At 45.1% G+C, this 26,710-nt stretch overlaps 4 protein-coding genes; 3 read left to right on the top strand and 1 right to left on the bottom strand.

The window, feature by feature from the left end:
* Positions 1-10,388: 10,388 nt before the first annotated feature.
* On the top strand, positions 10,389-11,002 carry GSTUM_00007614001 (uncharacterized protein; the record flags this gene model as incomplete). XM_002839539.2 has 4 exons in its annotated part: positions 10,389-10,645; positions 10,717-10,745; positions 10,801-10,832; positions 10,891-11,002. Exons 1-4 carry the CDS (start codon positions 10,453-10,455, stop codon positions 11,000-11,002), a joined length of 366 nt encoding a protein of 121 aa, XP_002839585.1. The 5' UTR covers positions 10,389-10,452.
* A 17-nt stretch (positions 11,003-11,019) lies between these two features.
* GSTUM_00007613001 (uncharacterized protein) lies at positions 11,020-12,207 on the top strand (the record flags this gene model as incomplete). XM_002839538.2 has 4 exons in its annotated part: positions 11,020-11,063; positions 11,122-11,438; positions 11,496-12,009; positions 12,064-12,207. The coding sequence occupies 4 exons, from the start codon at positions 11,020-11,022 to the stop codon at positions 12,098-12,100; spliced, it is 912 nt and encodes a 303-aa protein (XP_002839584.1). The 3' UTR covers positions 12,101-12,207.
* Positions 12,208-12,419: 212 nt separating this feature from the next.
* GSTUM_00007611001 (uncharacterized protein) lies at positions 12,420-13,665 on the bottom strand. XM_002839537.2 has 2 exons: positions 13,161-13,665; positions 12,420-13,088 (listed from the first exon to the last, which is right to left on the bottom strand). The coding sequence occupies exons 1-2, from the start codon at positions 13,462-13,464 to the stop codon at positions 12,526-12,528; spliced, it is 867 nt and encodes a 288-aa protein (XP_002839583.1). The 5' UTR covers positions 13,465-13,665; the 3' UTR covers positions 12,420-12,525.
* Positions 13,666-13,820: 155 nt separating this feature from the next.
* GSTUM_00007610001 (uncharacterized protein) lies at positions 13,821-15,271 on the top strand. XM_002839536.2 has 5 exons: positions 13,821-14,044; positions 14,112-14,145; positions 14,214-14,331; positions 14,405-14,679; positions 14,826-15,271. The coding sequence occupies exons 1-5, from the start codon at positions 14,034-14,036 to the stop codon at positions 14,832-14,834; spliced, it is 447 nt and encodes a 148-aa protein (XP_002839582.1). The 5' UTR covers positions 13,821-14,033; the 3' UTR covers positions 14,835-15,271.
* Positions 15,272-26,710: the final 11,439 nt, after the last annotated feature.

Raw genomic sequence — 26,710 nt, 5'->3', positions numbered from 1 at the left:
TATGATTCCCCCTTCTGAGTAAAAAGCTAACTAAAATTATTGTGATGCTAAGCTAAAGGTTTGCGAAACTAGTTAAAAATATGGAAAAAAAGCAAAAACAAAATTTATCCATAACAGTACTTACCGACTCCGGAAACCTCTCTTTCACAACTCCGCCACTGGAGCCAACCCACTTTCCACCCACGGAGCGCAGAGAGGTCCGATCAACGAGCTATCATGCCACAGCGCACTCGAGCACGGTAGACTACCCATCTGCAGAAAGTGCGCTTTTCATAGCCTCGTGCGTGCTTGAGTATGGGTGGGCGAGCACTATGCTACTCTCGGTCAGCTCGCTAATCCCGTGATCCAGAGACAAGTTCTTGAGAAGGATTGACACTTTGTTAACACGATAGCCTAAGTCCTTTGTCAGTGTTGGATCTCATTAAATTGACTTGCTTTCGGGATTTCGTGAACTTGCCTATCTAAACTTATTGTGGGCTGATGTCGCGATTTACAGGGATATTGGAGACTGATGGAGATAGCAAATCAATTTTTTTTCACGGTAGTATGCATGCAATGCCTAATTGCCTTTAAATACTAACGTTGAAAGCCACTCTGAGCTGTGGTCCACGGAATATTGAACCTATGGCTCAAGTGCCTTAGAACCGTAAAGTGGATCGAATGACTCGAAATTTGCCATCAGAAAACGGCCTTTAAGTTCCAGGGGACGTTCAGCATGGGAAACGTCCCCAATCCCGGGGCGCGGCGGTGCGGTGCGCCTGTGTCGCGGTTTATTTACATTGGAGGAGTCCAGTAGCCGGCAGGATAAAAACTCAAAATGCGGAGAGCCATATATTGGAATTCTCGACTACCGTATCAACCTGAAGGAGGATGTGGGAGCGCCTCCCTTCTCCTCGGTGGTTAAAGACCAGGTTATTAGGGCGTAGGAAGCCCCCGGGAATTAATATTTCCCTTAAGTATGCGTTACCAACGCTCGCACTATTTCTTTGCGTTTCCCCAAGGCTAGGCTTCGCACCAACGAGGGAAACACCTGTTATCGAGCGGGCCTCCTTGAGCAGGTCTCTCGGATCGAGGTGAGGGATTGCCAAGCTAACCACCAGAATCCACAGTCGAAATCTTTTGTTGTGACGATAGATGCGGTGAACCATTTATGCTCTAGCAGTTTCTACCACGGTCTAAGCTGACTTCAGAGAGCTACCTAAAAGATTCTATATCAGAACGTGCTTGTACAATACTCTGTAGAACATGCATAATTAGTGATGGGGTGATTCGGGCCCCACTTGCTGGTAACGCCAGTGCTCTCTACTTAACTATCGAGGAACACTAACGATTATGGCACATGAGCTAGAGTTGCGCATTCAGTAACTTTGATCGTGAGAAAGAATCTACGACGCAAGGTAACGGATTAGTCTGGTTAAAATGGGAGCATGGTTGCTTGATTGGTTGCCCATAATCAACGAGGCTATGTCTTGGAGTCGGAATCAAGGCTAACAGTAGTATCTGGATTTCTATACCTTTTTGCCCCGTGAGAAACTATGGTGCAATCAACCTCGACCGGAACTAGACACTCCTCCGGTGGTGGTGCTCCCAAAGAACCCGGCAACCCCCCAAGAAACGACATCCCGGTTCGTTCTTGTTACCGTTTTTGGGCCATTACTATATAAAGTGCCATCTTTTAGTAGGGTATTTCCTCATACGGTTATAGCTTGGTATTTGAGAGGACAAGCCACATATCGATTTTGCAACATCAACCGTTTTTCGACCGGGAGGTTGGTTTGGCCTCTTCGAGTCGGACCGTGATTTGCCGTTAAATGACTTTTTTCTGTTCTCCAAACACTCGGGAGACAAGAGGTCAGCCCTCACAAGCCTGAAAATTATGGCCGAATTCCTCTCTCATATGCCGCTTGGTTTGGGTGCGAAGGAATTGTGAAGGTACTGCTCGGCCAGGAAGTGGTCAACCCCGACAACCCAAATAATCATGACCAAACACCGCTCTCATTCGCCGCTTGGAATGGATATGAGGGCAAGAAGCGGTCGACAAGGACAAGCCTAGCAGTACCAACCAAGCACTGCCCTCGCTTACTGCTTAGAATGGATGTGAGGGAGTAGTGAACATACTGCTACGGTGGGACGAGGTCAGCTCTGACAAGCAAGATAATGTTGGCCGAACGATGCTCTCATATGCCACTTGGTTGGGGAGTCAGGATTTGGTGGGGGTGATACTTAGACAGGAAGGGGTCAACCCCGACGGGTCAAATAACAATGACCGAGTACCGATGACGAAATGAGGAGGTGGTGAAAATACTGCTCGGGCGGGAAGAGGTCACCTCAAACAAACCTGACGATTTCGCCCTCACCCTGCTCCTTCCTGCTGCCCGGAATGGACACTATGAGGTGGTGGAAATACCGCTCGGACGGGAAGGGGTCAAGCCTGATAGGCCTTATAATTCCGGCTAAAACCAGCACTCATGCCGTTGGGAATAGATGTGAGGGATCTGGGGGCACTTGTTCCCATATTAATGCGCCGAATCCACTATCTGCACTAGACCTCTAATCTACGTCAACCATATCATCAGCCTATAATAGGTTTTATTTGACAGGTTGGCAGGATTGCGAATACCTGGAGATTATAGATATACTCAATGACAATAGTGAGAACAGCGATAGTAATGGAAGCACAATGTAGATTAAAGGAAGATATGATATAGAGAGCATGTTAAAAGTCTTGATCACGTATTGCAGCCACTGTTTTAATATTAAAATTACAAAAAAGGAAGAATTATCTTCTCAGTTCCTAGTCTACTCTCCCCTTTTCACCTCCTTCCACTTGAGGCAATCCTTCCACTCACCCTGAACCCCCAGAAAAGTAGCCAGCGCAGCACGTTCATTGGGAGTATGATCCTCCTCAAAAATAGTAATCATACCCGAATTCCCATGCGCTAATCGGGAGACTTGGTGATATACACCAGCAATGGAACGGGCAACATCCTTTTTTACAAGGCGACGTGTCGCTACTTCTGCTGCCAGACGCGTCTGGAATCTTTCTGTCTTGGCGAGTTCGTCCAGTGCGGGCTGAACGCCTAGTTGGTGAGGGCATTTAATTTTCTTTAACAATCTCCCATGATAGGCGATTCTTTCTATAACCAAATATTAGTCACAAGCCGATAGGTGGACTGTGTAATGGAATACCCAAGGCCCCCCGGAGATTGAAATTCTCCTCCATCTTCATTCTCTCGGTTTCCCAGCCTAAAGCCAGGCCCTATACAGGATAGATGTCAGACATTGAAGGAAAATGAGGAGTGGGCAACTGACAGTAAGCCGGGCAATTTCTACAGATCGCCGCTCAATTTCTTTATTGAGCCTTTTGGAGCTCTTCTCATACCGTCGATGCAGATCAGCTTCCTGATCCCTGGAGCTCTTCTCATACCGTCGATGCAGATCAGCTTCCAGATCCCTCACACGCTGATACCATCCGGCCTCCATTTCTCGAAACATTTTTCCTGGTATCAGAAGGTCTGCTGCAGGAGAAGCTTGTCTTGGAACTCCCATAGTTGGAAACTCGGACATGGCAGTAATATCACGGGGATTACCAGGTGGCTTGGGTGCCAGTGGCCTGGTCTGCACATCCAGTACACCGCTCAGTTCTGTGGACATTGTGCCAGGGTTGCCCGCCAATGGATGAGCAGAAGGCCTTCCAAAAGCCAGGGTTGCGGCGGTCTCAGAACCAACAGTCTATGGTTGTTTAGTAATTGGTTTGAAAAGATAAATGAGCATTGGTCACAGAAGGTAGAACATACTCCTAAGTTGGCATCATATTGATCAATGGCATCGTAGTCGGATATGCGAGAACTCCCGCCCCCTTCTTCCGGCATATGCGTAGTATCCTCTTTAGTCCCAGCCCTATCCACCCCCTCCTCTGCCCGCTCCCCGGGCTCTATGATTTGTAATTGTTCGCTCCCTTTCGACCGCCTTTGCTCTACAATTCCAAGAAGTCAGCAATCCTGGTAGGGAAAGGAATCTGGGATATGGAGTTCACTCTTCTTGTATTTTTGGCGGTGTTGCAAGTGCTTTGTACTCTCCTTTCGTTGTTTGCGTGCAGTAGAACGCTTTGCGATCTTATATTGGAGACGAACTGAATCCTGCGTGGACTCCTCACCTAGAACCTGTTATGGAATTTCTGCTATCTCTGGGTGCCCAACAACTTACCTGGTTTGACCATTGTGAAATATTTTGGTGGCGGCGGGGAGTTGTTCCACAGCTTCAGTGGTAGGGAATAATGTTTTTGGTTTTGCTGGCAAAATTTTCCTCTGGTTAGGTGGAGGGTTTAAGATGGAGAACGTGGTGCGTAATAGGGCATGAGCAGAGCTAGGTGTGGGGAAGATCTTGCACAATCTAATCTAATCTTCACTACCACCGCTTGGTCAGAGTCTCGTCCCCAACCGATGTATGGAGCATTTCCTACTCCACTGTCTATCCCATCTCATTCGCCGGCTTTCTCACCTCTTTACCGGGTGAGCACGGAAAAAGCACCCAGTCTACCTACTCGCTGATTACAAAATAAGACTTTAACATCGCCTCCTCTGCCCGTCTTCAAAGTGCCGCAAATGGATAAATTCTCAATGGACCCCGCATAATAACTACCAAGTCCGCCTCCTCTACAATTCTAATTCCGGTACGAAACTCCCTCCGCAAACTCTGCGCAAAGAATAAAATATCTGACCACCCAAAGCCAGCGCAATCCTCGCACTGGGAAACCACCTTGGGCTTCTTATAGAAATCCGGCATACTCCGCCCCCCCCCCCTGTGCTCTTCCTCCATGGCCCTGACCTTAACGTACAGCCGTCCCGCCCGACTTTCTTGGTCGAAAATCGCCTCTCTGGGGGACTTGATCTTAACCCGGGTTCACTAGTTGGCCGATTTAGTAGCCGAGTACGGGAATCGGTTTCTGGGGGCCGGGGTGCCGGGTCTGGGTTCCCTGGTTATGTTGATCCTCACCAGTCCCACTTTAATCGCGGGGGTGAGGTCGTGGGGTATGAGGGTCCGGGATGGAGGGAACAGTGAAGTTGATGGATGTCGAATCCGTTTAGGGTGGTGTAAGCTTTCATCAGGAGTGTGGACTAGTTGCCCGCCAGGGGTGGGGGGGGAATCAGGACCATGGTAATGGTGGAGACAAGAGACGGGCTGTGCATCTAGTTTTGAGCTTGGTTTCCCAATTTAGGCGCTAGACCTGCCCGGCCCTGAGGGAGAAAGCTGTTGATGTAACTCGAGCAGGGGTATTACTGTATGATACTTGGATAAGGTTGATTGTGCTAGGGGATGCGCGGTCATAATCGATCACTCGGTCTATATCTATATCTTATGGATTCACAATCTTCTTCCCGCTGGCCCCGAACATTTTCTACGATAATGTTATTACCTACCCCTCCCATAATCACCTTCTCATCCTCAAGCTATCTTCCTTAATCACATCATTCACGACCTATCGGTACCTCTAGAATTCCCTCCTACCCATTCCGAATTTCTCTCCCTCTTGATTTCTCCGCTATTGCCTTCAGTGCCTACTCCCTTCGCTCCTTCCTTCCAAAATAGTAATAATTTTGGGGCAACCTCACTCATCTCAATCGCGAGCTCCCAGCAGAGCCTCCTTGGCTTCTCCCATCACCACTTCCGTCTTATCCCGCTGTCTACAACATACCAATTTCCCTCCTCCCTACTAAATTCTAAGTAAGCTGTACCAATTACTAATTACAAAGAGTTGCCATAGAGACCAACCAATCCCCTTTTGCCGGAAGAGCTCATATGCAGCGCATCAGGAACCACCGCCGGGTCTCACCCCACATTCTACATCACCTTTTCCAGCTTCTCGTTCATAATAGCGGGCCACTTGAGCACCCCCTACTCGTCCTGATCTCCATTCCTTCTCATTCCACCAAGCTTCGACCACGCCTTACATTCTAATTGCCACCTCCTACAGACCAATTTACTCTCGGTGGAGACCCATCCTCGGACCCCGAGCTTCCTTCCTAGATTTAGTATTTGGCGACCGAGCTAGTTGTTGAAGGGGAGGATGACGCGCGGGGAACCTATGAGGAGATTTTACGCCTTGTTCTGACTGAATTCGAAGGCGGTTTTCGGCGCGTCAACGAGGTTCATGCTATGGCCGCTCAGTTGTCTGCTGTGGTCCGTAAGTTTGTTGACCGAGGTGCGAAAACTGTTGGGCGGTGATTAGGTGCTCGGCTGGGATGGGGGGGCTTGATGTTAAGAATGTGCTTGATGTGAGGGGGGGGCTTGGATACTGGCTTGGCATAGTATTGTCGAAGCAGAAGAGGAAAAAAGGAAGTATGAGCTTTCAGAGAAGACAGGGAAGTGGCCACCTTGCCGGGGTGGGAAGGCTCTCCCGGCGCCGAGGAAGAGGAGCGGATTGGGGGCAGTTATTGTCGCGGCTCTCGGACGATACTCTGTTTACCCCTCGAGTACCGGATATCAATTTCGAAAACCTACACTGCACGGCGGGCGCCCTGACGGAGTAGAATAAGGCTTAGTCGACATAGCTCTACTATCTGATCATTTCTACAAACAGAATCCTACCAATATGAGTTCATTTTTTGGCTGCCAACCCATTGAGCAACTCTGGTCACAACTAAATCCGAATGGCTTTGTCCTTGCGATCATCGAAATCGGCGCGCGAATGAGCTTCTTGGATGTCGCCTACGCCCGCTCCACAATCCTAGAGGACTACATCAGGAACGCTGACAAAGTTTTTCGATCCCCCCCGACCCGGAATGCTGGTGGCTTCGCCCACCCCCCTATCGAAAAGGAGAACGTTACTGTAATGGCCCCTTGCAAGAACCAAGAACGATGCCCCGTGTTCCCCGCTGGCCCCACTGACGGCACCAACCACAAAGACTACTGTCTAATGTCTATGGCAAATTTTCTATGAAGATTTACAAAGGAAATTCACTCACGGAAAATGTCTTTGGCAATAATAATACTGAATCATATCTTCCTTGTATGGAGTTGATAACTCTGAGGAACCTCGGGTACCGAGTTCGGTATTTAGCCAAAAGCATGCAGATACGGCCGTGAGCTAGGTGAATGCTCAATGGCTAGATGATATGTAGGATATCTTTGATCTATTATTTGAACACAAAGAGCCCGGAATTTTGTGCAATACGTAGAGAAGCGCGAGCCGTGCATACGGGCGCTTCGGGATAGTTTCTTAGGTGAAGATCTACTTATAATGAGAAGAGAATATGTTAGCAATTTCCTCGATGGAAAACCCGAACTTACTCCGAGCAGCTCTTCACTGCCTCTTACACCATTCATCCTTCCCTGTTCTTATCGCTTTTTAGAGTTTTCCCGAAAGGGTTGGAGGAGAAGTCAGCCTCCTCCTTTGTTAGGTACTTTTCTTCCTCTTCCCTCCTTCTCCCCCCTTCCCCTTTTCCATTTCCCTCCTCTGGTGGTGATAAATTTGCTTTATCTACTCATACAATCGCAAAGCAAAGGACGAGTTTATAAGAACAAGAGTGTTCGGAGAAAATAAATAGCTTTGGCAATGATGAATTCCCGGGTGGGATCGAACCTCATTATAAGATCTCCAAGTTTCCAATTGCCTGTAAAGTGCCCACTTCTAAACACGATTGGCGCCGTCACCTTACCAGGAGCACGTGCGACCCACGCGCAATCACTCGGGTTTCGAATTAGGTGTCGAGGGAGCTCCCCATCAGAGGACTCAGCCATAGGACGAGAGAGGCGGCCGTTGATTCTTGTGAACCCTACGAGTAGTATCCTGCGATACATTTCCAGTAACTCGGAGGCGGTACTGAAGCTACTAACTCGGCTCATTAGGAGCTAAGTCTATCTTGGTTCATACATTGGGAATTTCTACCTCTTACCATGAGTACAGCATTCTACAGCGGTAGCTAGCACATAAGGGGTTCATGCTGGCTCTGCATCAATGAGCATAATCGCCAGTTTGACCGAAAACCAAGTTATCATACCTTCGGAGTTCGCTCGAGGCCGCGAGGTATTGTCCTCCGGGTTTAGTCGATCCCTCAAAAAAGAATGTTTCCCACGAGGGACAGGCGTGCCGGTGGGGGGATACACAAATATTTTGCCATAGCTTGACCTTTATTACATAATAATTATGCAAATAGCATTGGCACGGTAGTCTTGGACAAGCGGAAATGCCCGGAATTGTTTTTGGTAAAGCCATCTGGCACTTTTTTTTATTTTATTTTATTTGAACAATCCCAAATTTCAAGTTGCCACCTCATTCCCTCTTATCTCGGTGCGCGCTCAGAAATGAGGAGCTTCAGTTGGGTTTGTGGTTTTCGAGGGGGAGAAAAAAATGTGACAAAAGACTCTAATACCCATTCAATAACAGTAAGGTCTTGATATATCATACAATGGCTTGGTGTAGGAAAGCACCTAATCAGTTTATCAAAACTCCACGGCGGAGAGCACCCCCCACGCTGTAAATCTCTTCGATAACCGAAATTTCGTCTCAAGAACGAGAGATCCTTGGCAAAGCCGTTTCTCATGTCGGATTCACCTCTAACATGCGTGGAAAACTGAGGCACCTATTCCCGATGCTCGAGAGGGGGGGCGTAGGGGTAATTATATAACGAAACACGAGTATCATACTCAGTTTGCAGGAACACCAAGATTTCCCAACGTTTTCCCATAGCCCTCGCGCCTCCTGATTCCGGATAGGCTTAATCCAATCAGATGGCAGTTATTGTGTTCCTATAATTTCGACATTCGGAGCATGTTGGTGCAATTGAGGTGCTCTAACATTTTTCTTACTATGATATCTCTTTCTTAATCATGTGGGCATTGCAGCATCTCCCCGATCTGAAAGCCCCTGGAGGAAAAGGCTCGTATGGAGTCTGGGACTTCTCAGGGTTTCTCAATGCCATTTGCTTGCCAGCAGGAATCATGCGTGAAATTTACCCCGCTTTGTTCTTTCCTTCTCATTCCACACCGGGCCGTCATGTATTCTTGCCCTACAGAAGCTAAGTATCAGAGGAATGATACCTGTGTTGCGATAAGATGCGCAGTAGCAAGCACCGGTGAGTATGCCTCTGGGTGGATGGAAGTTGTGGCTCCGAAATATTTTACTTTCGCCTCCAACACGGGTTCTGACGAGTATCCTGTGAGTTCTGTCCACAACTAAACCCACCAGCTGGAGCTTGAAAATGTTGTCCGATATTGTGAATACCTAAAAGGGGGCTCTCTGGAAATGTCTAAATTCACTTCTTCCTGGTGGTTGTATTTCGGTGCGGTACGCTGTGCAAGAGGATGCCCCAAACTAGACCGCTCTAGTGAGGCTCGGAATGATATGGCTCCTTGATAATCCTTAGAAGGAAATATCCTCCAGGTGCTCAGCGATTTCAGCAAGTGAAACCGAAGCGAGTGAGAACATATGAATCTCGCAATCTCTAAACCTCCCAACTTTCTTAAGAGATGGTGGAGAGCCGTACTCGGTATAGCAATGCGAATGTATGATACCCAGGCACACTAGGAGTCCCCGAAATTTGCACCAATTCTGTAATTAGCGCAATGTGTTAAAGAAGGTTATAATATGGTACATTATGAGCTTATATTGGGTTTGCGTTTAATAAGACCGACCCCCGAGAAACATTTGTCCGTGGTGGGATCGCCACCCGAGAACCTGATAGATGTAGTGATAAGTCGCCCGCTTTTGAGTGAGTGACAGAATCTGAACATCGACGATATGGCTTGTGGTTTGAAGGAATCGCGTCCCCGGCACTGACTATTGCGGTACTTCTATTCCCTACGCTGGGGACAGACTCAGTCAAAGCGTTTTGGAAGGCTGGTGTTAGGATTACAGGACAGTCACAGGAAGGAGAATTGGAATCTAGGAGGGTGGGAATAGGTTGACCGTGGAAAGGGAGGCGTGAAGAATAAGACAATGTGATTGATGGCTGTTATGTTAGGGAATTCAAGTTGCCATTGAGAAAGGGAAAAAAGAAAGGAATGGAAAGTTGGAAGGGAAGGGATGATGCAAGCTGCCGGAGGGAATTATGGTAATGATATGTATGCAGAAATTCCAGCAGTTGGGCTTTCAGTATAATTCAAGCTACTTACAATGGTTACAATCGGGCACCAAGAGGATTCTCACGCGGAGAGAGCCATATCTTAGGTATGATACTTTGCGGGTGATTTCTGCACCGGAAGCCGAGTATTTTTTGTTCCAAAGAGCCTCGACACGAGAAGTTAAGGAGGAAAAAGGAAAAAGGGTTCTGAGGCGGAAGCCCGCATCAAAAAGCGCCCCGGCCCCCAGGCACGATCGCGGGAAAAAAAAAAAAGGATGAGTAAGCGATCCCACCTCAAGTCAAATTAGCCTTACTAGTAAAAAAATTCAAAAAACATCGTGTTTTCCCACCATTGTTTTAATTTCCATTCACCTCTTCCTTATCGCCCAGAATGGCTTCCTGGAGAGCAATTTTTGCTCCGCTCTTCAGAAGCGCCGCAAGGTTCTCCGAGAGTTTCGCTGCCAATTCGTGCAGAGTTTCCTCCAAATACCCACTGTCTCGCAAATCAAATGTCTCAAGTCCTATAATCAGCTCCATTCGGTCGATGGCCACCTATGAGAGGAAGAAGCCCCATGTTAATATCGGTGTGATTGACATTTGTCTCTTTTTTTCTTGAAAATTATCGCTGATTCACTCTTTTATTTTCATTCGATAGGTACCATTGGACATGTCGATCACGGAAAGGTTAGTGGTCAATGCAATTGGCGCCTAATGAGTGCAAATATTCTAATGGCAATAGACTACTTTGACCGCTGCTATCACGAAACATTTGTCTTCAAAGGGACAGGCTGATTTCCATGATTATGCTTCTATCGATAAAGCCCCGGAGGAGCGGGCCCGTGGTATCACTATATCGGCCGCCCACATTGAATACGAAACCGGTTCCCGTCATTACTCCCACGTCGATTGCCCCGGACACGCTGATTACATCAAGAACATGATCACCGGTGCTGCCTCTATGGATGGTGCTATCATTGTTGTTGCTGCTTCCGATGGTCAAATGTAGGATTTCTTCACGATTTTGAGTGGTTGCCACATCCAATGCTAAGGTCCGTCTTAGGCCCCAAACTCGTGAACATCTCCTACTCGCTCGCCAAGTCGGTGTCCAAAGAATTGTCGTTTTTGTCAACAAGGTCGATGCTCTCGAGGATGCAGAAATGTTGGAACTCGTCGAAATGGAAATGCGTGAACTTCTGTCCACATACGGCTTCGATGGTGACGAAACTCCAATTGTCATGGGGTCTGCCTTGTGTGCTCTTGAGGGGCGTCGGCCGGAAATCGGAGAACAGAAGATCAGTGAGCTCTTGGATGCTGTCGATACTTGGATTCCGACCCCTCAGCGTGATCTTGACAAACCTTTCTTGATGGCCATTGAAGGTTTGTGGAAATCTAACCAAGCACACGATCCTAACCCCCTGGGCTAACCTCTTATAGATGTTTTCTCCATCCCTGGACGTGGGACTGTCGCTACTGGCCGTGTTGAACGTGGTATCCTCAAGAGGGGTGAAGAAGTTGAACTCGTAGGATATGAAGATGTCCCGATCAAGACCATCGTTACTGGCCTCGAAACCTTCAAGAAGGAGCTTGATTCTGCCCAAGCCGGCGACAACTCAGGGCTTTTGCTCCGTGGTATTAAGCGTGACCAGGTCCGTCGTGGTATGGTCGTTGTCAAGCCTGGTACTACCAAGGCTCACAATAAATTCCTCGCTTCTCTCTACGTCCTTACCAAGGAGGAGGGTGGGCGCCACACTGGATTCCATGGTAACTACCGCCCACAGATGTTCTTGAGAACCTCTGATATCCCGGTCACCATCGACCTCCCTGAGGGATCTACCGACGATAGCCACAAGATGATCATGCCTGGAGACAATCTTGAGGTTCAGTGCACCATCTTCAAGCCTATGGCAGTTGACCCTGGTCAACGGTTCAACCTCCGAGAGGGTGGCCGGTGAGTTTATATTTTCCTGATTCGACTACTAGGGTAATTTCTAACCTATGATAGAACTGTTGCCACTGGCTTGGTCACCAGAATTCTCTAGGGACAGCTTATAAAATTCTAGTATTTATTTTACTTACATCATGGACATGATTTTTACCAAGCAAGGTTGAGGTGGGGTTTTTTTTCCTGTGATTATACTCTCCATTCACCATGATCCAGCACCATTCTTCTTTTTATGGGCTGGTGTAGCAACCCGCTGATATATGTCGAATCTGGTTTCATGAAAATGAATGAAAAAAAAAAACTGTTGTGCACATTCCGTAATAGAAGTACAATATTGTCGCAGAACAAGCATGATTTCAAGCAGTCGGCCGAGCAATCATGGTAACCTGTTTGCAACACCCTAGCGCCGAGTGAAGTAAAAGAAAAGTTCTAATCTATCATTACTAAAGGGTGGGTCAGTGAACTTCCGCCATGGAAACGTATCTGTGAAATGGTCAGCAATATATATACCCGCCAAAGCAATCAATTGACTCGCCCTTTATTCTCCACAACGCCACGACTCCTAATAACAGCCGTGTACTTGACCACCCACTGCGGAACCAGCTTCGCGTCAGCCCTGAAGAGCCCGAACTCATCCACGACCAGTTGCCTTAAGGTGTCAACAGGCAAAATATCCGTGCAGTCATTATGAGTCAACAATTCGATTCCCCTCTCCTTAGCGTAGAGTATCAAGGGCTTTGGCACGACACAACAATCCCTAACATTAATCTGGTCGACTGAAGGCTTAACATTCGTCTGCGGGAGCAATTGAGACAACCTAGTGGCGCCAAACTCCGCCAATCCAATTTTGGATATCTTCTTCGCTGAATGCAGACCCTCGAGAGTACGATATGTGCGAACCCATTCGCTGACGTCTTCCTCCGAGGATATGTCTTCGTCTTCGGCGTCAAAGGAGATGTTGGGGAAGGAAACGATCAATAGGTCAATAGAGGATATTCCGAGCTCCTTGCAAACTAGACGTACGGCCTCTTCGGTGTGCCTGCAGCGAGAAGAGGACGGGACTCCCGGGAGGTAGAATAATTTTACTTATGAATAATCAGTAGTTGAAATTTCTTTCTTTCGCCAGTGCAGTAATTCCCAAATGGGGCATAAGTTACCGGTCACATCGTACTCTTCTCTATCTTCTGCTAGTCCGTGCGGCTCACCACTTTCTGTAGGAACGTACAGGACCCCATCTGACCCTAATTTTGTCCACTCTTCCGGTGCCAGCCTTGTTTCCGGGTTGCTTGTCGCTGCGATGTTTGGGTTTGTGCTAAGCGGGAGTGTGGAGGAGGCCTCTTTGAAGTTTTCGCGCAAAGAGTTAACCAACTCCGTGTTTGACTTTTCGAGGGTCGGTTTGCGGATAACCTGCGCGCCAGCGGTCATGACATTTCCGGTTGAGAGAATGCATCTTGAAGCCATTATTTTTGGAGCTTCTCCTTTTTTTCCTCTTTGGTTCTACCGATAGCGAGGGATCAATGGCGGGGTAAAATCTGACGAGATGAAATGAGCGTAGGGAACCGAAAGAGACGGAAGTCAAGTGCACCAAAGGAAATTTGTGGAGAGGAAGGAGAGAAAGAGGGAAAGAAAAACTATAAATAAATAAGAAGGAAAGTGGAAAAGATTTCTCGTAGTAATGGTCTGACGCAAAGGAAAAGGAGAGAAGCATTGCTTACAAACACGTAGAATGTTTGTGGACACCGGGATTCTAAATTCCGGAGTAGTGATCGTTATTATGATGTTGTCGTCGCACGAGACGGGTGGAAAACTTGGGGGCGATCAGCCCCACCTGCCGCATGCACAAAATAAGCCGCAACACCTTCTCAGCTTACTTAATTTACCAAATAATGACATTTCTGCTACATCTCCTTTCCTCTCCAACACCCCTCTTTCATTCTTTCAACCAGTGACCTTGTTCGGCTTTTTATTTCTCTTCTATTCCCTCCAGATAGAGGTGTTCTTTTGTTTTACTAAGCTCTTTCCTCTCTCTAATGGCCATCAGGTATGTTGGCGTTTCCGGCAGCTTCGTTGGGTGCTTTCCAGTTACTGATGATCTACACCCCGTGTAGATATCTCGTCCTCCTCTCTCGCCAGGGAAAAGTGGTACGTTAAGCCAAGCATCCATCCTACGCAGAGCAAACGTCGGACTAACTCTCGGGGATGTCCTCTAGCGCTTGGCAAAATGGTTCACAACTCTTTCTCCCAAAGAGAAAGCCAAAATAGTTAAGGATGTCACTGCTTTGGTTCTCGCACGTAGGACCAGGATGTGCAATTTTCTCGAATACAAAGGTTGCCACCTCTTCACATCTATCTATTCAGTCTTAGAGAGGGAAACGAGATGGCTAATCACCCCGGCTTGCAGATTCCAAAGTAGTCTACCGCCGCTATGCATCCCTCTTCTTCATCGCTGGAATTGACTCAGGGGACAACGAACTTATTACTCTTGAGATTGTCCACCGCTACGTCGAGCAGATGGACAAGTACTATGGGAATGTTTGCGAGCTAGATATCATCTTCAATTTCCAGAAAGCCTACTTCATTCTAGACGAACTCCTCATTGCCGGTGAACTGCAAGAGAGCTCAAAGAAGAATGTTCTGAGATGTATCTCTCAAGAAGACGCTCTTGAAGACATGGAAGTGAGTCTCAAACTACCCCTCAGTCACATACTTCCCTCACTTTCCCCTTCTTCCCATACCCCTGCTTTTTCTCTCGCCGTCGTCGAGTGCCCCCCACATTTCTACTCGTTCCTTGTTTTTGATGAGTTTTATCGCGTCTGAAATAGTTGTCGTAAACCACATTAGCTCGTTCACGATTTACTTGTCGGCCAGGGTTTTTGTTGATGGTTTGTTTCTATTTTTTTTATATATTTTGGTGGAGCGTAGCTTAGGAGTGATTACTTTGGCCGGTTTACGGAATGATGATATCCATGATACATGAGAAGAGAAGGGTCAGTGGGAACGAAAGGAGAAATAAAGTAAGAGTGGGATGGAGGGCTCATATACTGGACTAGATATTAATGGCTGGGGGAAAGGTACTTTCTTTCTTATTTCCATGTAATTATTCATTTGTCGGAGTTTGGGAGGTGGGCTTCCTGGGAATGACATCCGGTAGGGTGCATATCCGGTGGGTTCTTAGTCTACAGGTAACACGTGCATTGAGACCCTCCCAGTAGAAGCTATTATAACGGTCCTGCGAATGCCGGTATGATAATTATAACAGCATAATTTCAAGAAACCCGCCACCCCACCATTCACTATCCACTTTGCCCTTGTGCTCCGAGATTAGACATGACAAGTTTGTAAAGGATGACAGACATAACCCACAATTATGACCCCTCCCAGAGAGTCCAAGACGCCTTGCCCCCCCTCCCCTAGAAACCCCAATTATTCCTCGCACATCTAAACATAAGCTACGGCACCAGTAAGACTACGATAGACTATTGACCAAATCAAAAACCCCACATTCCAACCCCACGTTACACGATCAACAGGGACCCCTCAAGGCAAAACTTTGACTTAATCAAACTCAGGGTGCATCCGGTTGTCCAGGGTTTTTCAAACCTTGATAAACCAAACTAATCACAAAGTGTGAGTTGCAGCTGGAAACCGCAATAGCCTCAAGGATTGTCATACAGTAATTGGCCTTTTTCGAACTCCAAGAAGTGTTGTCTACTGAGTAGCCGTCAGGAAAAATCAATTCAAACAGAAAATAAATAAATAAATAAATAACATATTTATTACAAGAAACACATTGGCACCCAAGTAACTTGTACTTGGGTATATTCCAATGCTTATTTTTATTTTTATTTTATTTTTTTCTATTCCAAAAATCGGTATATGATTGTTTTAATGGACTGTTGTAACAAAACCTGTGTGAAATATCATTCTAGTATGATGCTGGTCGGATCAGATTACTGCCGGTATTTCAGAGACCTTTTTTTTATTTTTTATATTTATTTCGACATCATTATTGCAATTTCAGTCATCGAGGTTTCGTGTCAACCAGACCATGCTACTCGAAGAAGTGTCTTGCAGCAAACCTCTATCTTTAACCGTGGCATTTTAAATGACGCTTTGAGATGGTAACGTACAGTACCCCACAGCAAGTCGAAACACACGGTGACACGAAACGGCTAAACAAAGTGTAGCTTAATACAAGTTATACAGCAATTACCTCTGATCATAATTCACAATTAACAGGAATCGTCTCCATCTTCAACCTCAACACCAATATCCAACCTGTCCTCATGATGTTTTTCCCTTCCACCTTTTTTCTCATCTTCAATATCCAAATTATTTAATCCTTCCAATACATCTTTCTCCTCTGCCTTTAAATTTTCATATGTGTTCTCCTTCTCTTCTACTAATCTTCGATACCTTTCTCTTTTCTCCTCCAATTTCTTCTGCACACTTCCTAACAGAACTACAGATTTATATCTTTTACCTTCTCCTTCGGGATTATTTTCTCTCTCTTGCTGCCACCTTATATTATTTCCTATTTCTGTAATTTTAGTTTGTGTACTATTATACAATCATGTATAATATTCAAAGCTACTTTTTGCTACCTTTATCTTACTTGTGTAATTAGCTTGAGTTATTTTTTTCACATCACCAGCAGAAATAGCTGAGTTATTGACCTTGATTCTTCTCTTACTCGTATTACCAAAGTTAACATTCTGTTCGATAAGGTATTGCTGTCTCTTCCACTCGGTCTCTTGTTGTAAGTAAAGAGTTGAACAGTAAAGTAATGCAGAGCAAAAAAGAAAGTGAATGGCAGCATGGGCATTTCAGGATTTTGGGGTATTTCAGTGGATACTCATCTCAGCGAATATTGCTAGCTCTATGATCTCTGACTCAGATTTAGGAGTTTTTAGCTCGTATGGTGGTGGTGTTAAAGATAAAGTTTGTGATATGGATTATGTTGGCTGATAGAAATCATATCCTAGAAGGGTTTGTAGAATCTTTTGACTATTGAAAGGATAAATATTAGTAGCCATAATGTAACGTGTTCACAAGGTGCTATTCACGTTTAGGGTAATAGGTACAATAGTCGGCAAGTGGTCTGCTCTACCAGAGAGGAAGCGAGAGCTGAGAACTAAAGAAGGCTTTGAGGGTGTACTGAGAAATAAAGGGGTAACTGTTCAACCAAGTATATGGAAATACTGTCTGTCAAAGTCTACTGTTTCCACCATAGAATCAAGCGGTCTTTAAATACACAAATCTGTTCATGTCTAGCATTAACAAAACTATTCAAAGGTATCAAATAATATACTTGAGTAAAATAACTTAAGTATTAAAATGATACTTAAAACAAAACTAAATATCAAACAATACTTAAAACAAATCAAGTATCGAAGCGATACTTAAAACAAAATATATAACAAAACTAAGTATCAAAGTGATAATTAAAACAAAACATAAAACAAAACTAAGTATCAAAGTGATACTTAAAACAAAACATAAAACAAAACTAAGTATCAAACAATACTTAAAACAACCAAGTATCAAAGCGATACTTAAAATAAAATATAAAACAAAACTAACTAACTGTGTACCTGTACTGGTTACACTTAAAGCCACTTAGTATATTGTTTTTTGTCAAACTCCCTGCCCATACCTACTCCAAAACCTCCCAAAAGCTTTCTATTTTCACAGTATGGTTTCTCCATTGAAACCTCTCCCATACTGTATCTGTCTACTTCCATATCAGTGGACTGAATAGAGCAACATCTAAAGGCTGTAACTTATGCGTAGTATGTGCTGTCAAACAGAAAGGAATGATGTGGTTTTGTAGACAATAAAGAAGAAACTCCTATGTAACATGTGAGGAATGCCCTTTGAATAAAAGCATGCAATCTTGAGATGGATAATTAGCCTTAATTGCTGTAACCAGTACGGGTACTCGGTTATTGGTTTTGTTTCATGGTTTGTTTTAAGTATCGTTTGATACTTGGTTTTGTTTTATGATTTGTTTTAAGTATTATTTGATACTTGGTTTGTTTTAAGTATCATTTAATACTTGGGGGGTGTTTTATGTTTTATTTTAAGTATCATTTTGATACTTAGTTAGTTTTACCAAAGTGTATCAATTGATACCTTTAATTAGTTTTGTTCATGCTAGACATGAACAGATTTGTGTATTTAAAGACCACCTGATTCCACGATGGAAAAGGCAGACTTCGACAGACAGTATTTCAATATACTTGGTTGAACAGTTACTTCTTTGTTCCTCAGTACGCCCTCAAAGCCTCTTTCTGTTCTCAGCTCTCACCTCTTCTCTGGAAGAGCAGGCCACCTGCCAACTATCCTATCTATTACTGCTAATGTGATTAGCACTTTGCCAACATGTTATAATTGCTGTACTTGTACCTGGTCCAAAATTGTGCTCAAGATATCGGAAACTGTTTTTACGATCTGTCCTGCCATTTTCTGAAGAACTAACCAGGATCTCATCTGGTATTGAAAGATTACTATTTTCTTCCACCATCAATTGCCTGTAGACCTCCCTTATGATGTTATAGATCTTTATCACAGATGACTTGGCAGGATTGTGTGAATCTCATAAGATATCTAATTTTATCTAAATTGTAAAAACTTTCTAGTCTATTATGATACTTCAAAATAGTGGTTTCAAGCTGATTAAATTAGGTATGTACAACATTTATAATAGAAGTACATACTCATTCTGTAACTGGTACGGGTACTCGGATATTGGTTTTGTTTTATATTTTATTTTAAGTATCGCTTTGATACTTGGATTATTTTAAGTACCGTTTAATACTTGGTTTTGTTTTATGTTTTGTTTTAAGTATTGTGTTGATACTTAGTTAGTTTTACCAAAGTGTAACCAGTACAGGTACTGGGTTATTGGTTTTGTTTTATGTTTTGTTTTAAGTATCACTTTGATACTTGATTTGTTTTAAGTATCGTTTTGATCCTTAAATTAGTTTTACCAAAGTGTATCAATTGATACCTTTGAGTAGTTTCGTTCATGCTAGACATGAACAGATTTTTGTATTTAAAAGACCCCTTGATTCCATGATAGAAAAGGCAGACTTTGACAGACAGTATTTGAATATACTTAGTTAAACGATTACTTCTTTGTTCTTTAGTACATCCTCGAAGCCTCCCTTAGTTCTCAGCTCTCACCTCCTCTCTGGAGGAGCAGGCCACCTGCCAACTATCGTATCTTTTACCGATAATGTGATTAGCACCTTGCGAACATGTTACATTTTTTTAACCTCAGCAAGTGGTTAAGAACCTGTCTCCGGATTTAGGCCTAATCAACCTATCGACATCTACCAGAACGCTAGTGGAGAGAAACGGCAGAATCACAGCACATTCAGCTTTGTCTGAAAACCAACATAGAGTCATTGAAGACCAGGAGTGGGAAGTAAATCCTATGGCAAGACATTACAAGAAAGAAACAACCCCAGTGCTCTGCTAAAGAGCCGTGAGAACCTGCAAACATGGAAGATATACAACCTCCAGGAGGATTCTTTTCTACCCTAGCACAGAAGCCTTCTTTTGAACCTCTAATTGACTCCGAATCCAGTAGCGAATCAGTTATGGCTAGTACGGGAGGAGGACCTTCAGGAGGAGGACCTTCAGGAGGAGGACCTTCAGGAGGAGGACCTTCAGGAGGAGGAAACTCTCAGGCTCGGCCTGAAGAAGAAGAAGTAACCAAGGCATTTGAACCCCCTAATTTCAAACTCCACTTCCCAGCGAAGTTTACAGGAGAAGGAAAAGACCTCAAACCTGAAGCCTTTGATCGATAGGCGACGGAACTCACACACTACCTTTTGCTACAAGGGAAAGATGTGGAAGACCTGACAACCAGACTATACATTGGATTATTCTGCGAAAGAAAGACAACTGACGCATACCACCAATGCTATAAGGAATACGGCAGAAATGTAAGATTAAGAGGATCGACTATTCTCGATTACCTGAAAGGACGCTTCTAATTCTCTCTTACAAATGACCTCCTGTACAACAAATTCAACCAGCTCTACCAAGTAAATGGAACACATGTTAAAAGAATCACAGACATAGCTACAGATCTCCTGATGTATAGGAATCGAATAAAGAAAGGAAGCATGTCTGGCTACATTCTTAAACGGCGATTCTATAATGCCATGCATCTAACCCTCCCGCAGGAGGTAGAGCCACTCAAGGAAGATGATGATAACATTGCAGCAATTATCCAAAGAGCAGAATGAAAGAACACCATCCTCCATGAAACCAAGATATACAAGACACAGACATCCTCTAGCAGTAATAGGCAGCCACAATACAAGCCCTCTGTAACGTGTTCGCAAGGTGCTAATCACGTTATCAGTAATAGATACGATAGTTGGCAGGTGGCCTGCTCTTCCAGAGAGGAGGCGAGAGCTGAGAACTAAAGGAGGCTTCGAGGGTGTACTGGGGAACAAAGAAGTAACCGTTCAACCAAGTATATTGAAATACTGTCTGTCGAAGTCTGCCTTTTCTATCGTAGAAACAGGCGGTCTTTAAATACACAAATCTGTTCATGTCTAGCATGAACGAAACTAATCAAAGGTATCAATTGATACACTTTGGTAAAACTCTTTAAGTATCAAAGCGATACTTAAAACAAAACATAAAACAAAACCAAGTATCAGACGATACTTAAAACAAACCAAGTATCAAAACGATACTTAAAACAAAACATAAAACAAAACCAAGTATCAGACGATACTTAAAACAAACCAAGTATCAAAACGATACTTAAAACAAAACATAAAACAAAACCAAGTATCAGACGATACTTAAAACAAACCAAGTATCAAAACAATACTTAAAACAAAACATAAAACAAAACCACTAACCGAGTACCCATACCGGTTACATTCCCCAAAACAAAACAACTGTTTAAACAAACCAAACCTAATAATCATCAAAAGCGGATTCCGAGAAACTCATGGCTTCAGTTTCTGCAAGAAATTCTTCATCATAAGTATCACACCAGGGGCAAGAAGAAACCCTAAGGAAACACTTAGACTCGAAGAACTCTAAATCACAGTAGTCACGAATACTAGATTCGTGCTGTACATCAACCCAAGCATGATCGCAATCAGGACAGTAGTCAATCCAGAGGATTTCGAAATAGTCATCAAGTTAGATAACATCGCGGTTCAACAACAGTCCAACAACCTGTTGTCGCTGCCTCACATTGAGCTCCACATAGTTTGACATCGTTATGGTATTCGGATGGTGATTGGTGACTAGATAAAGTTGTCGAGGGCCTGTTCCATAGCTTGATTCTCCTCATCGCTGCTTTCGAATTCCGACTCAAAGTATGGTGCCCAAAATCCATCTCTAGCTTCAAGCTCTGTATGCCAACGCTCAGTTTCTGGCATCGTCGGTGTCCAACACATGGTGATATAATTGATTGTTGGGGGGAGGGATTCGTTTGGCATGTTGTCCTTCCACCATCCGTTTACCATATCCATAGCGTGCTCAAGTCCTTCTAGTGGTTCCCAACTGTTTTCGCTCGTCGGATATCCTTTCCATTTGACTAGGAGCTGGTCATTTCCATGCCAAAGGCGGTGGTCTTTGATTTCTTCAACTTCCCATTCATCCTTCTTATCGATGATGATAGGTGCAGGCCGAGAGTGGGTCCTTCCAGGAAACTTGGAGTCGTCATTTGGATGGAATCGCTTGACAGCTGAGGCGTGAAAGACTGCAGTATTGCGGCGGTACATGCATCCATCTATCTGGACCGTGTAGTTCTCTGTATGCTCGTCAAAGGATATGACTTTGAAGGGTCCGCGCCATCGGGGTTGCAATTTCTTGCTAGCGTCCAACATTGGTAATGAACATGTTACCGTGTACCATGAGCATGTCTCCTGGTGAGATGGGGATATGTTTGCGTCGTCGTTTCTGGGCAGTAGTGGTGCTTCGGAATCGGGCAGCCTTAACAGCTTGGAAGGCATCGTTCCGAATTGCTTGGTGGCGGTTTAGATGGTCGTCAGAGGCAGGGACTGAGGAGTTCTTAAATAGTGTTGTCGGTAGGAGGGGGTATTGAGGGCCAAAGACTGCCTTGTATGGTGACATTCCCAAGGTATCTGAAAGTCCGGCGTTGATATATGCAGCGAGCTCAACAAGGGCTGGTTCCCAGTTAGTTTGTCGTTCATTGATCATATTCCTAATTCCAGTCTTAACCTCGCGAATTTTTCTTTCTGCTTGGCCATTTGTCTCATGATGTCCAGGGGCGGCCATAATGTGGTTTATTCTGAGTGAGGTCAAGGTTTGCTTCCAGAATCTGGCAGTAAAGCGGGGATCAGCATCACTGACAATAGATAAGGGGTACCCATGGGGGGTAAACAGGTATCGTTGGAGGTTATTCCAGGTGTCCTTGTAGGAATCGGTAACCTTCATTGGTATGAGCCATGTGTATCCAGAGAAACGGTCCACAGCTACCAAGATGGTGTCAAATCCAGTGGATTTGTTGAATGGTCCTGCGAAATCGATGGCATATGATTCGAATATTTCACATGGTAGTTGGAGGGTCTGTGCCTTTCCTTCAGGTAGTTGTGTTCGCTCCTTGTTTGGCTGGCAGAGTTCACATTACTTGACGAAATCACTGAAAGCTTTGCGCATCTCAGGCCAGTAAACATATTCGGGGCATATTGAAGGTTGCGGTGCGCGCTGTGGTGTCCTTTGTTGTGGATTTCGGATATGACATATTCTCTAATTGTTATTCCGTTGAACATATGGCCTTTTGGTATGTATAGGCAATGTTCACCGTAACGGGTGCTGGTAAAAACCATTCCGTTGGATATGTTGTAGGGGGCGAGGTCTCCATGCCTGGAGCTATCAATGGCTTTGAAGTAAATCGGGTCATGGCGATATCCTGCTATAATTTGGCTTCGGAATGAGGAGGTTAATTCTTCTGTGGTCGATCTAACATCTCGTTCATCCTCGATTAGGGATCCTCTTGTTCGTTCGATAGGGGCTTCCTCTTCCTCAAAGGTTTCGTAGAGTTGACGCCGATGCTCGGGAATAGTAGGGGGTATGACCGAGACAATGGTTTCATTGTTGTATACTCGTAAGGGTCCACCATATAGTGGTCGTGAATCGATTATGGGAGGAGAGGATGGCGGGGCTGCCTGCGGGGGTTGTAAATAGGACATTGCATCCACGTAGGCTGCTGCTTATTCGAGTTCTTCAAGACCTTGGTATCGTGTTGGAACAGGATTAAGGGTATGAGGAGGTTGGATCGATTCATGTTCATTGATTATCTCTTCTACTCCCTCTACGGTATCGAAGCTGGTGTCTTTGGAATCGTCAGCAGGCATATAGTACGGTCGCTGGTATCTGTTTCCGAACTTAATCTCAGCCTGGTGGAAAGGGCAGGTGTCGTGGTAACAGTGGGACCAGTGGAGTCTGCTTTGTTCAAGTTCGTGAGGAGGTGTGCTGCGGAGCGTGCAATTGTCTTTCCATTCTTCATCAAGGTCCTTTCCTGGTTCGGTTCCGGCAGCACTGTACATGGTGTAAGAGAAAGGATCGGAGGGAGCGGCAGAGCTGGCGGTAGCCATTGATGGTTCTTGTTCATAGGAGGTGTCGTCAGTGCTGTCCTCGCTGTGTCTTGTGTGGTCATGAACAAGTGGAGGGTTTGCGAGGTCTTGATTCTCATATAGGCGGGAGAGAGCATCAGCTAAATAGTTCGTTCTTCCAGGGGTATAGATGATTTTTGCATCGTATTTGCTGATCTCGCCTATCCATCTCGTTCTTCTTCTTCCCGGTATTCTTTCTGTTTTAAGGTTAGTGAGAGGTTGGTAGTCGGTGACAATAGTGAAGGTATTGCCCATTAGGATGTGGTTGAAAGCGGCGAGAGCATGAATCACAGCAAGGGCTTCCTTGTCTGTTGTTCCATAGTTCATTTGTGAGTTAGTGAACTTCCTGCTGTGTAATGCCACCGGCCTCGCCGTTTCAGGGGAGGCCCCTTGCCCAACCCATGCTCCAACTCCAACATCCGATGCATCAGTAATCAGCCATATTGGTTCTGGTTTACTATAGCCGATAGGTTGAATAACATTGGCGTTTTTAATCAATTCCTTGATGTTGGTAAAGGCTTGGTCATGAGTGTGGGTCCAGACAAATTCTGCATTGCCGGTGAGGTCTGTGAGCGGCGCTGTCACAGTGGCATGGTGTGGTAGGAACTGGGCAATATAGTTGACTAGTCCTAGGAATCGCAGGAGTTCCTTTTGATTCCTGGGTGTCGACCATTCTGTCAAACAGGCTATTTTTCCTGGGGCTGCATGTATTCCTTCATCATCTCTGACATGTCCTAGAATATCGAGTTTGTCGGCAAACAGGATTGATTTGTTTCTGCTAGCGTAAAATTTAGCTTCCCTAAGTTTGGTACAAACCAAACCTATATGGTAGGCGTGTTCTGCTGTGGTGTTCGAGAAGATGAGAATATCATCAATGTAGACCCAAACAAAATGGTGGAGGTATTCACTTAGGAGGTTTTCCATAATTCGCATAAAGGTGGCGGGCGCATTCATATCACCTTGTAATATAACTCGGGTAATGAAACTTCCGAAGGGTGTTTTGAAACTGTTGTAACGTTCACTTTCTGGATCTAACCTTGTTTGGATGTAGGCATCGCTTAGGTCAATCTTACTTCGGAATCTAGTCCGTCTAACTGCATTTAGGATCTGGGTTTGGTTTGGGATAGCGGAGCTGTCCATAACCGTGTTTTCGTTCCGTAGCTTGAGATCAACCAAGGGGCAGATTCTTTTGCCATCTGCTTTGGGTTAAACGAACATAGGAGCGGCACCGGGGGCTTCTGCCCGGTAGATGACTCCTCTTCTTTGTTGTTGGTTGATCCAATCACAAAATGGGCCTTTGTATGTGTCAGGAATAGAGTAGGCGGGTTGGTTTTTTAGATTAGAGGGGTCTTGGAGGCGGATGTGGTGATTCACCTCTCTCATATGCGGTAGTTCTTCGGGTATTTGATCAGGGAAAACATCAGAGTACTCATCCAATAGTCGAAGGGCAGTTGTTTCACAGACTGCAGCTCGGTATTCTCCGCTTGTTGGTTTGCATGAGACTCTGACCTTCTGATCTGGGAAATTGATAGTTGATTCCCCACACCTGATTATAGCTTTGTGGCGGTTCAGGAATGGCATGCCTATTAGGGCATCGTATTTGGCTAAATTTCCAACCAGCATTTCCTGGGGGGGTAGGACTGCAGAACCAAGTCGAATGGTCGCACTACAGGTTTTATGGCTTGTGGATCGTGATCCTTTTACTACCATATTGACTGGTATGGGTTGGTTAAGGTCTCGAGTGGGGAGTCCATGGACAGAGACAAAGGCATTACTGATCATATCTCTTCCGATCGCACCAGTGTCGAATAGGACTCGAGCCCTTTTGCCATTGATCAGGATGGTACCTTCTAGAGCGGTGTGTACTTTGAATGTAGCCGGAGGTCGTACACTATTGCATTCCACATCGATATATCCTATATGGATCTCTTCGTATTCACTGGATTGGGCGTTATTGCTTTCAACATTGTTGGCCGACGCCTCTTGCTTAATTGCCTTTCCTTTTCCTTTCTTTTGTAGGACAGTTCTTAGCCATGTGCCCTGTTTTTCCACATTCAAAACATTCTCCTTTTTGCCGTCTCAACTCTTTGGAGGATTTTGTTTTCTTCTTGAAAGCCCGTGGGGTATCATCTTCAGAGTTGCTGGAGGCTTTGTGTCGTGGCTGGCTGTTCCTACTAGAGGATGTCTGTGTTTTGTAGGCCTTGGTCTCATGGAGAATGGCGTCCTTTCGTTCTGCTCTTGCAATTATTATTGTAATATCATCGCCATCTTCCTCGAGTGGTTCTACTTCTCGCCGGAGGGTAGGGTGCATGGTGTGGTAGAATCGTCGCTTCAGGATGTATTTGGAGATACTTCGTCTCTCCATTCAGTCCTTATACATTATTAGGTCCGTAGCCACATCGGTGATGCGCTTGACATGCGTTCCGTTAACTTGCGGGAGCTGGTTGAATTTGTTGTATAGGAGGTAATTGGTTATAGAGGATTGGAATCGTCCTTTCAGGTAATCGAGAACTGTAGATCCTCTTAATCTTACATTCCCGCCGAAATCCTTATAGCAGTGGTGGTATGCATCGGTTGCCTTTCCTTCACAGAATGATCCAATAATAAGTCCGGTTGTAGTGTCTTCCATATCTTTTCCTTGTAAGAGTAGGAAGTGTGAGAGTTCTGTGGCCCCTCGTTCAAAGGCTTCAGGTTTGAGATCTTTCCCTTCGCCTGTGAACTTCGCTGGGAGGTGAAGTTTAAACTTAGTGGGTTCAAATGCTGCGGGTACCTCCTCTTCTTCAGGCCTTGCCCGAGATTTCCCTCCTCCAGAAGGCCCTCCTCCTGTGCTAGCCATATCTGATTCGCTACTAGATTCGGGGTCGTTTGGAGGTTCAAAGGAAGGCTTCTTTGCTGGAGTAGAAGGGAATTCTCCTGGAGGTTGTGTATCTTCCGTGTTTGCAGGATCGCCCGGCTCTTTAGCAGAGCGCCGTGGTTGTTTCTTCCTTGTAAGGTCTTGCCGTGGGATTTGCTTCCCACTCCTGGTCGTCAAAGACTCTATCTTGGGTTCGAGATGAAGCTGAATGTACTCTGATTCTTCCGCTTCT

Source organism: Tuber melanosporum (assembly GCF_000151645.1).
Source record: "Tuber melanosporum whole genome shotgun sequence assembly, scaffold_38, strain Mel28".
NCBI classification, from domain to species: domain Eukaryota; kingdom Fungi; phylum Ascomycota; class Pezizomycetes; order Pezizales; family Tuberaceae; genus Tuber; species Tuber melanosporum.
Note: the sequence above shows the minus strand (reverse complement) of the source record. Positions and strands in the feature narration are given on the sequence as shown.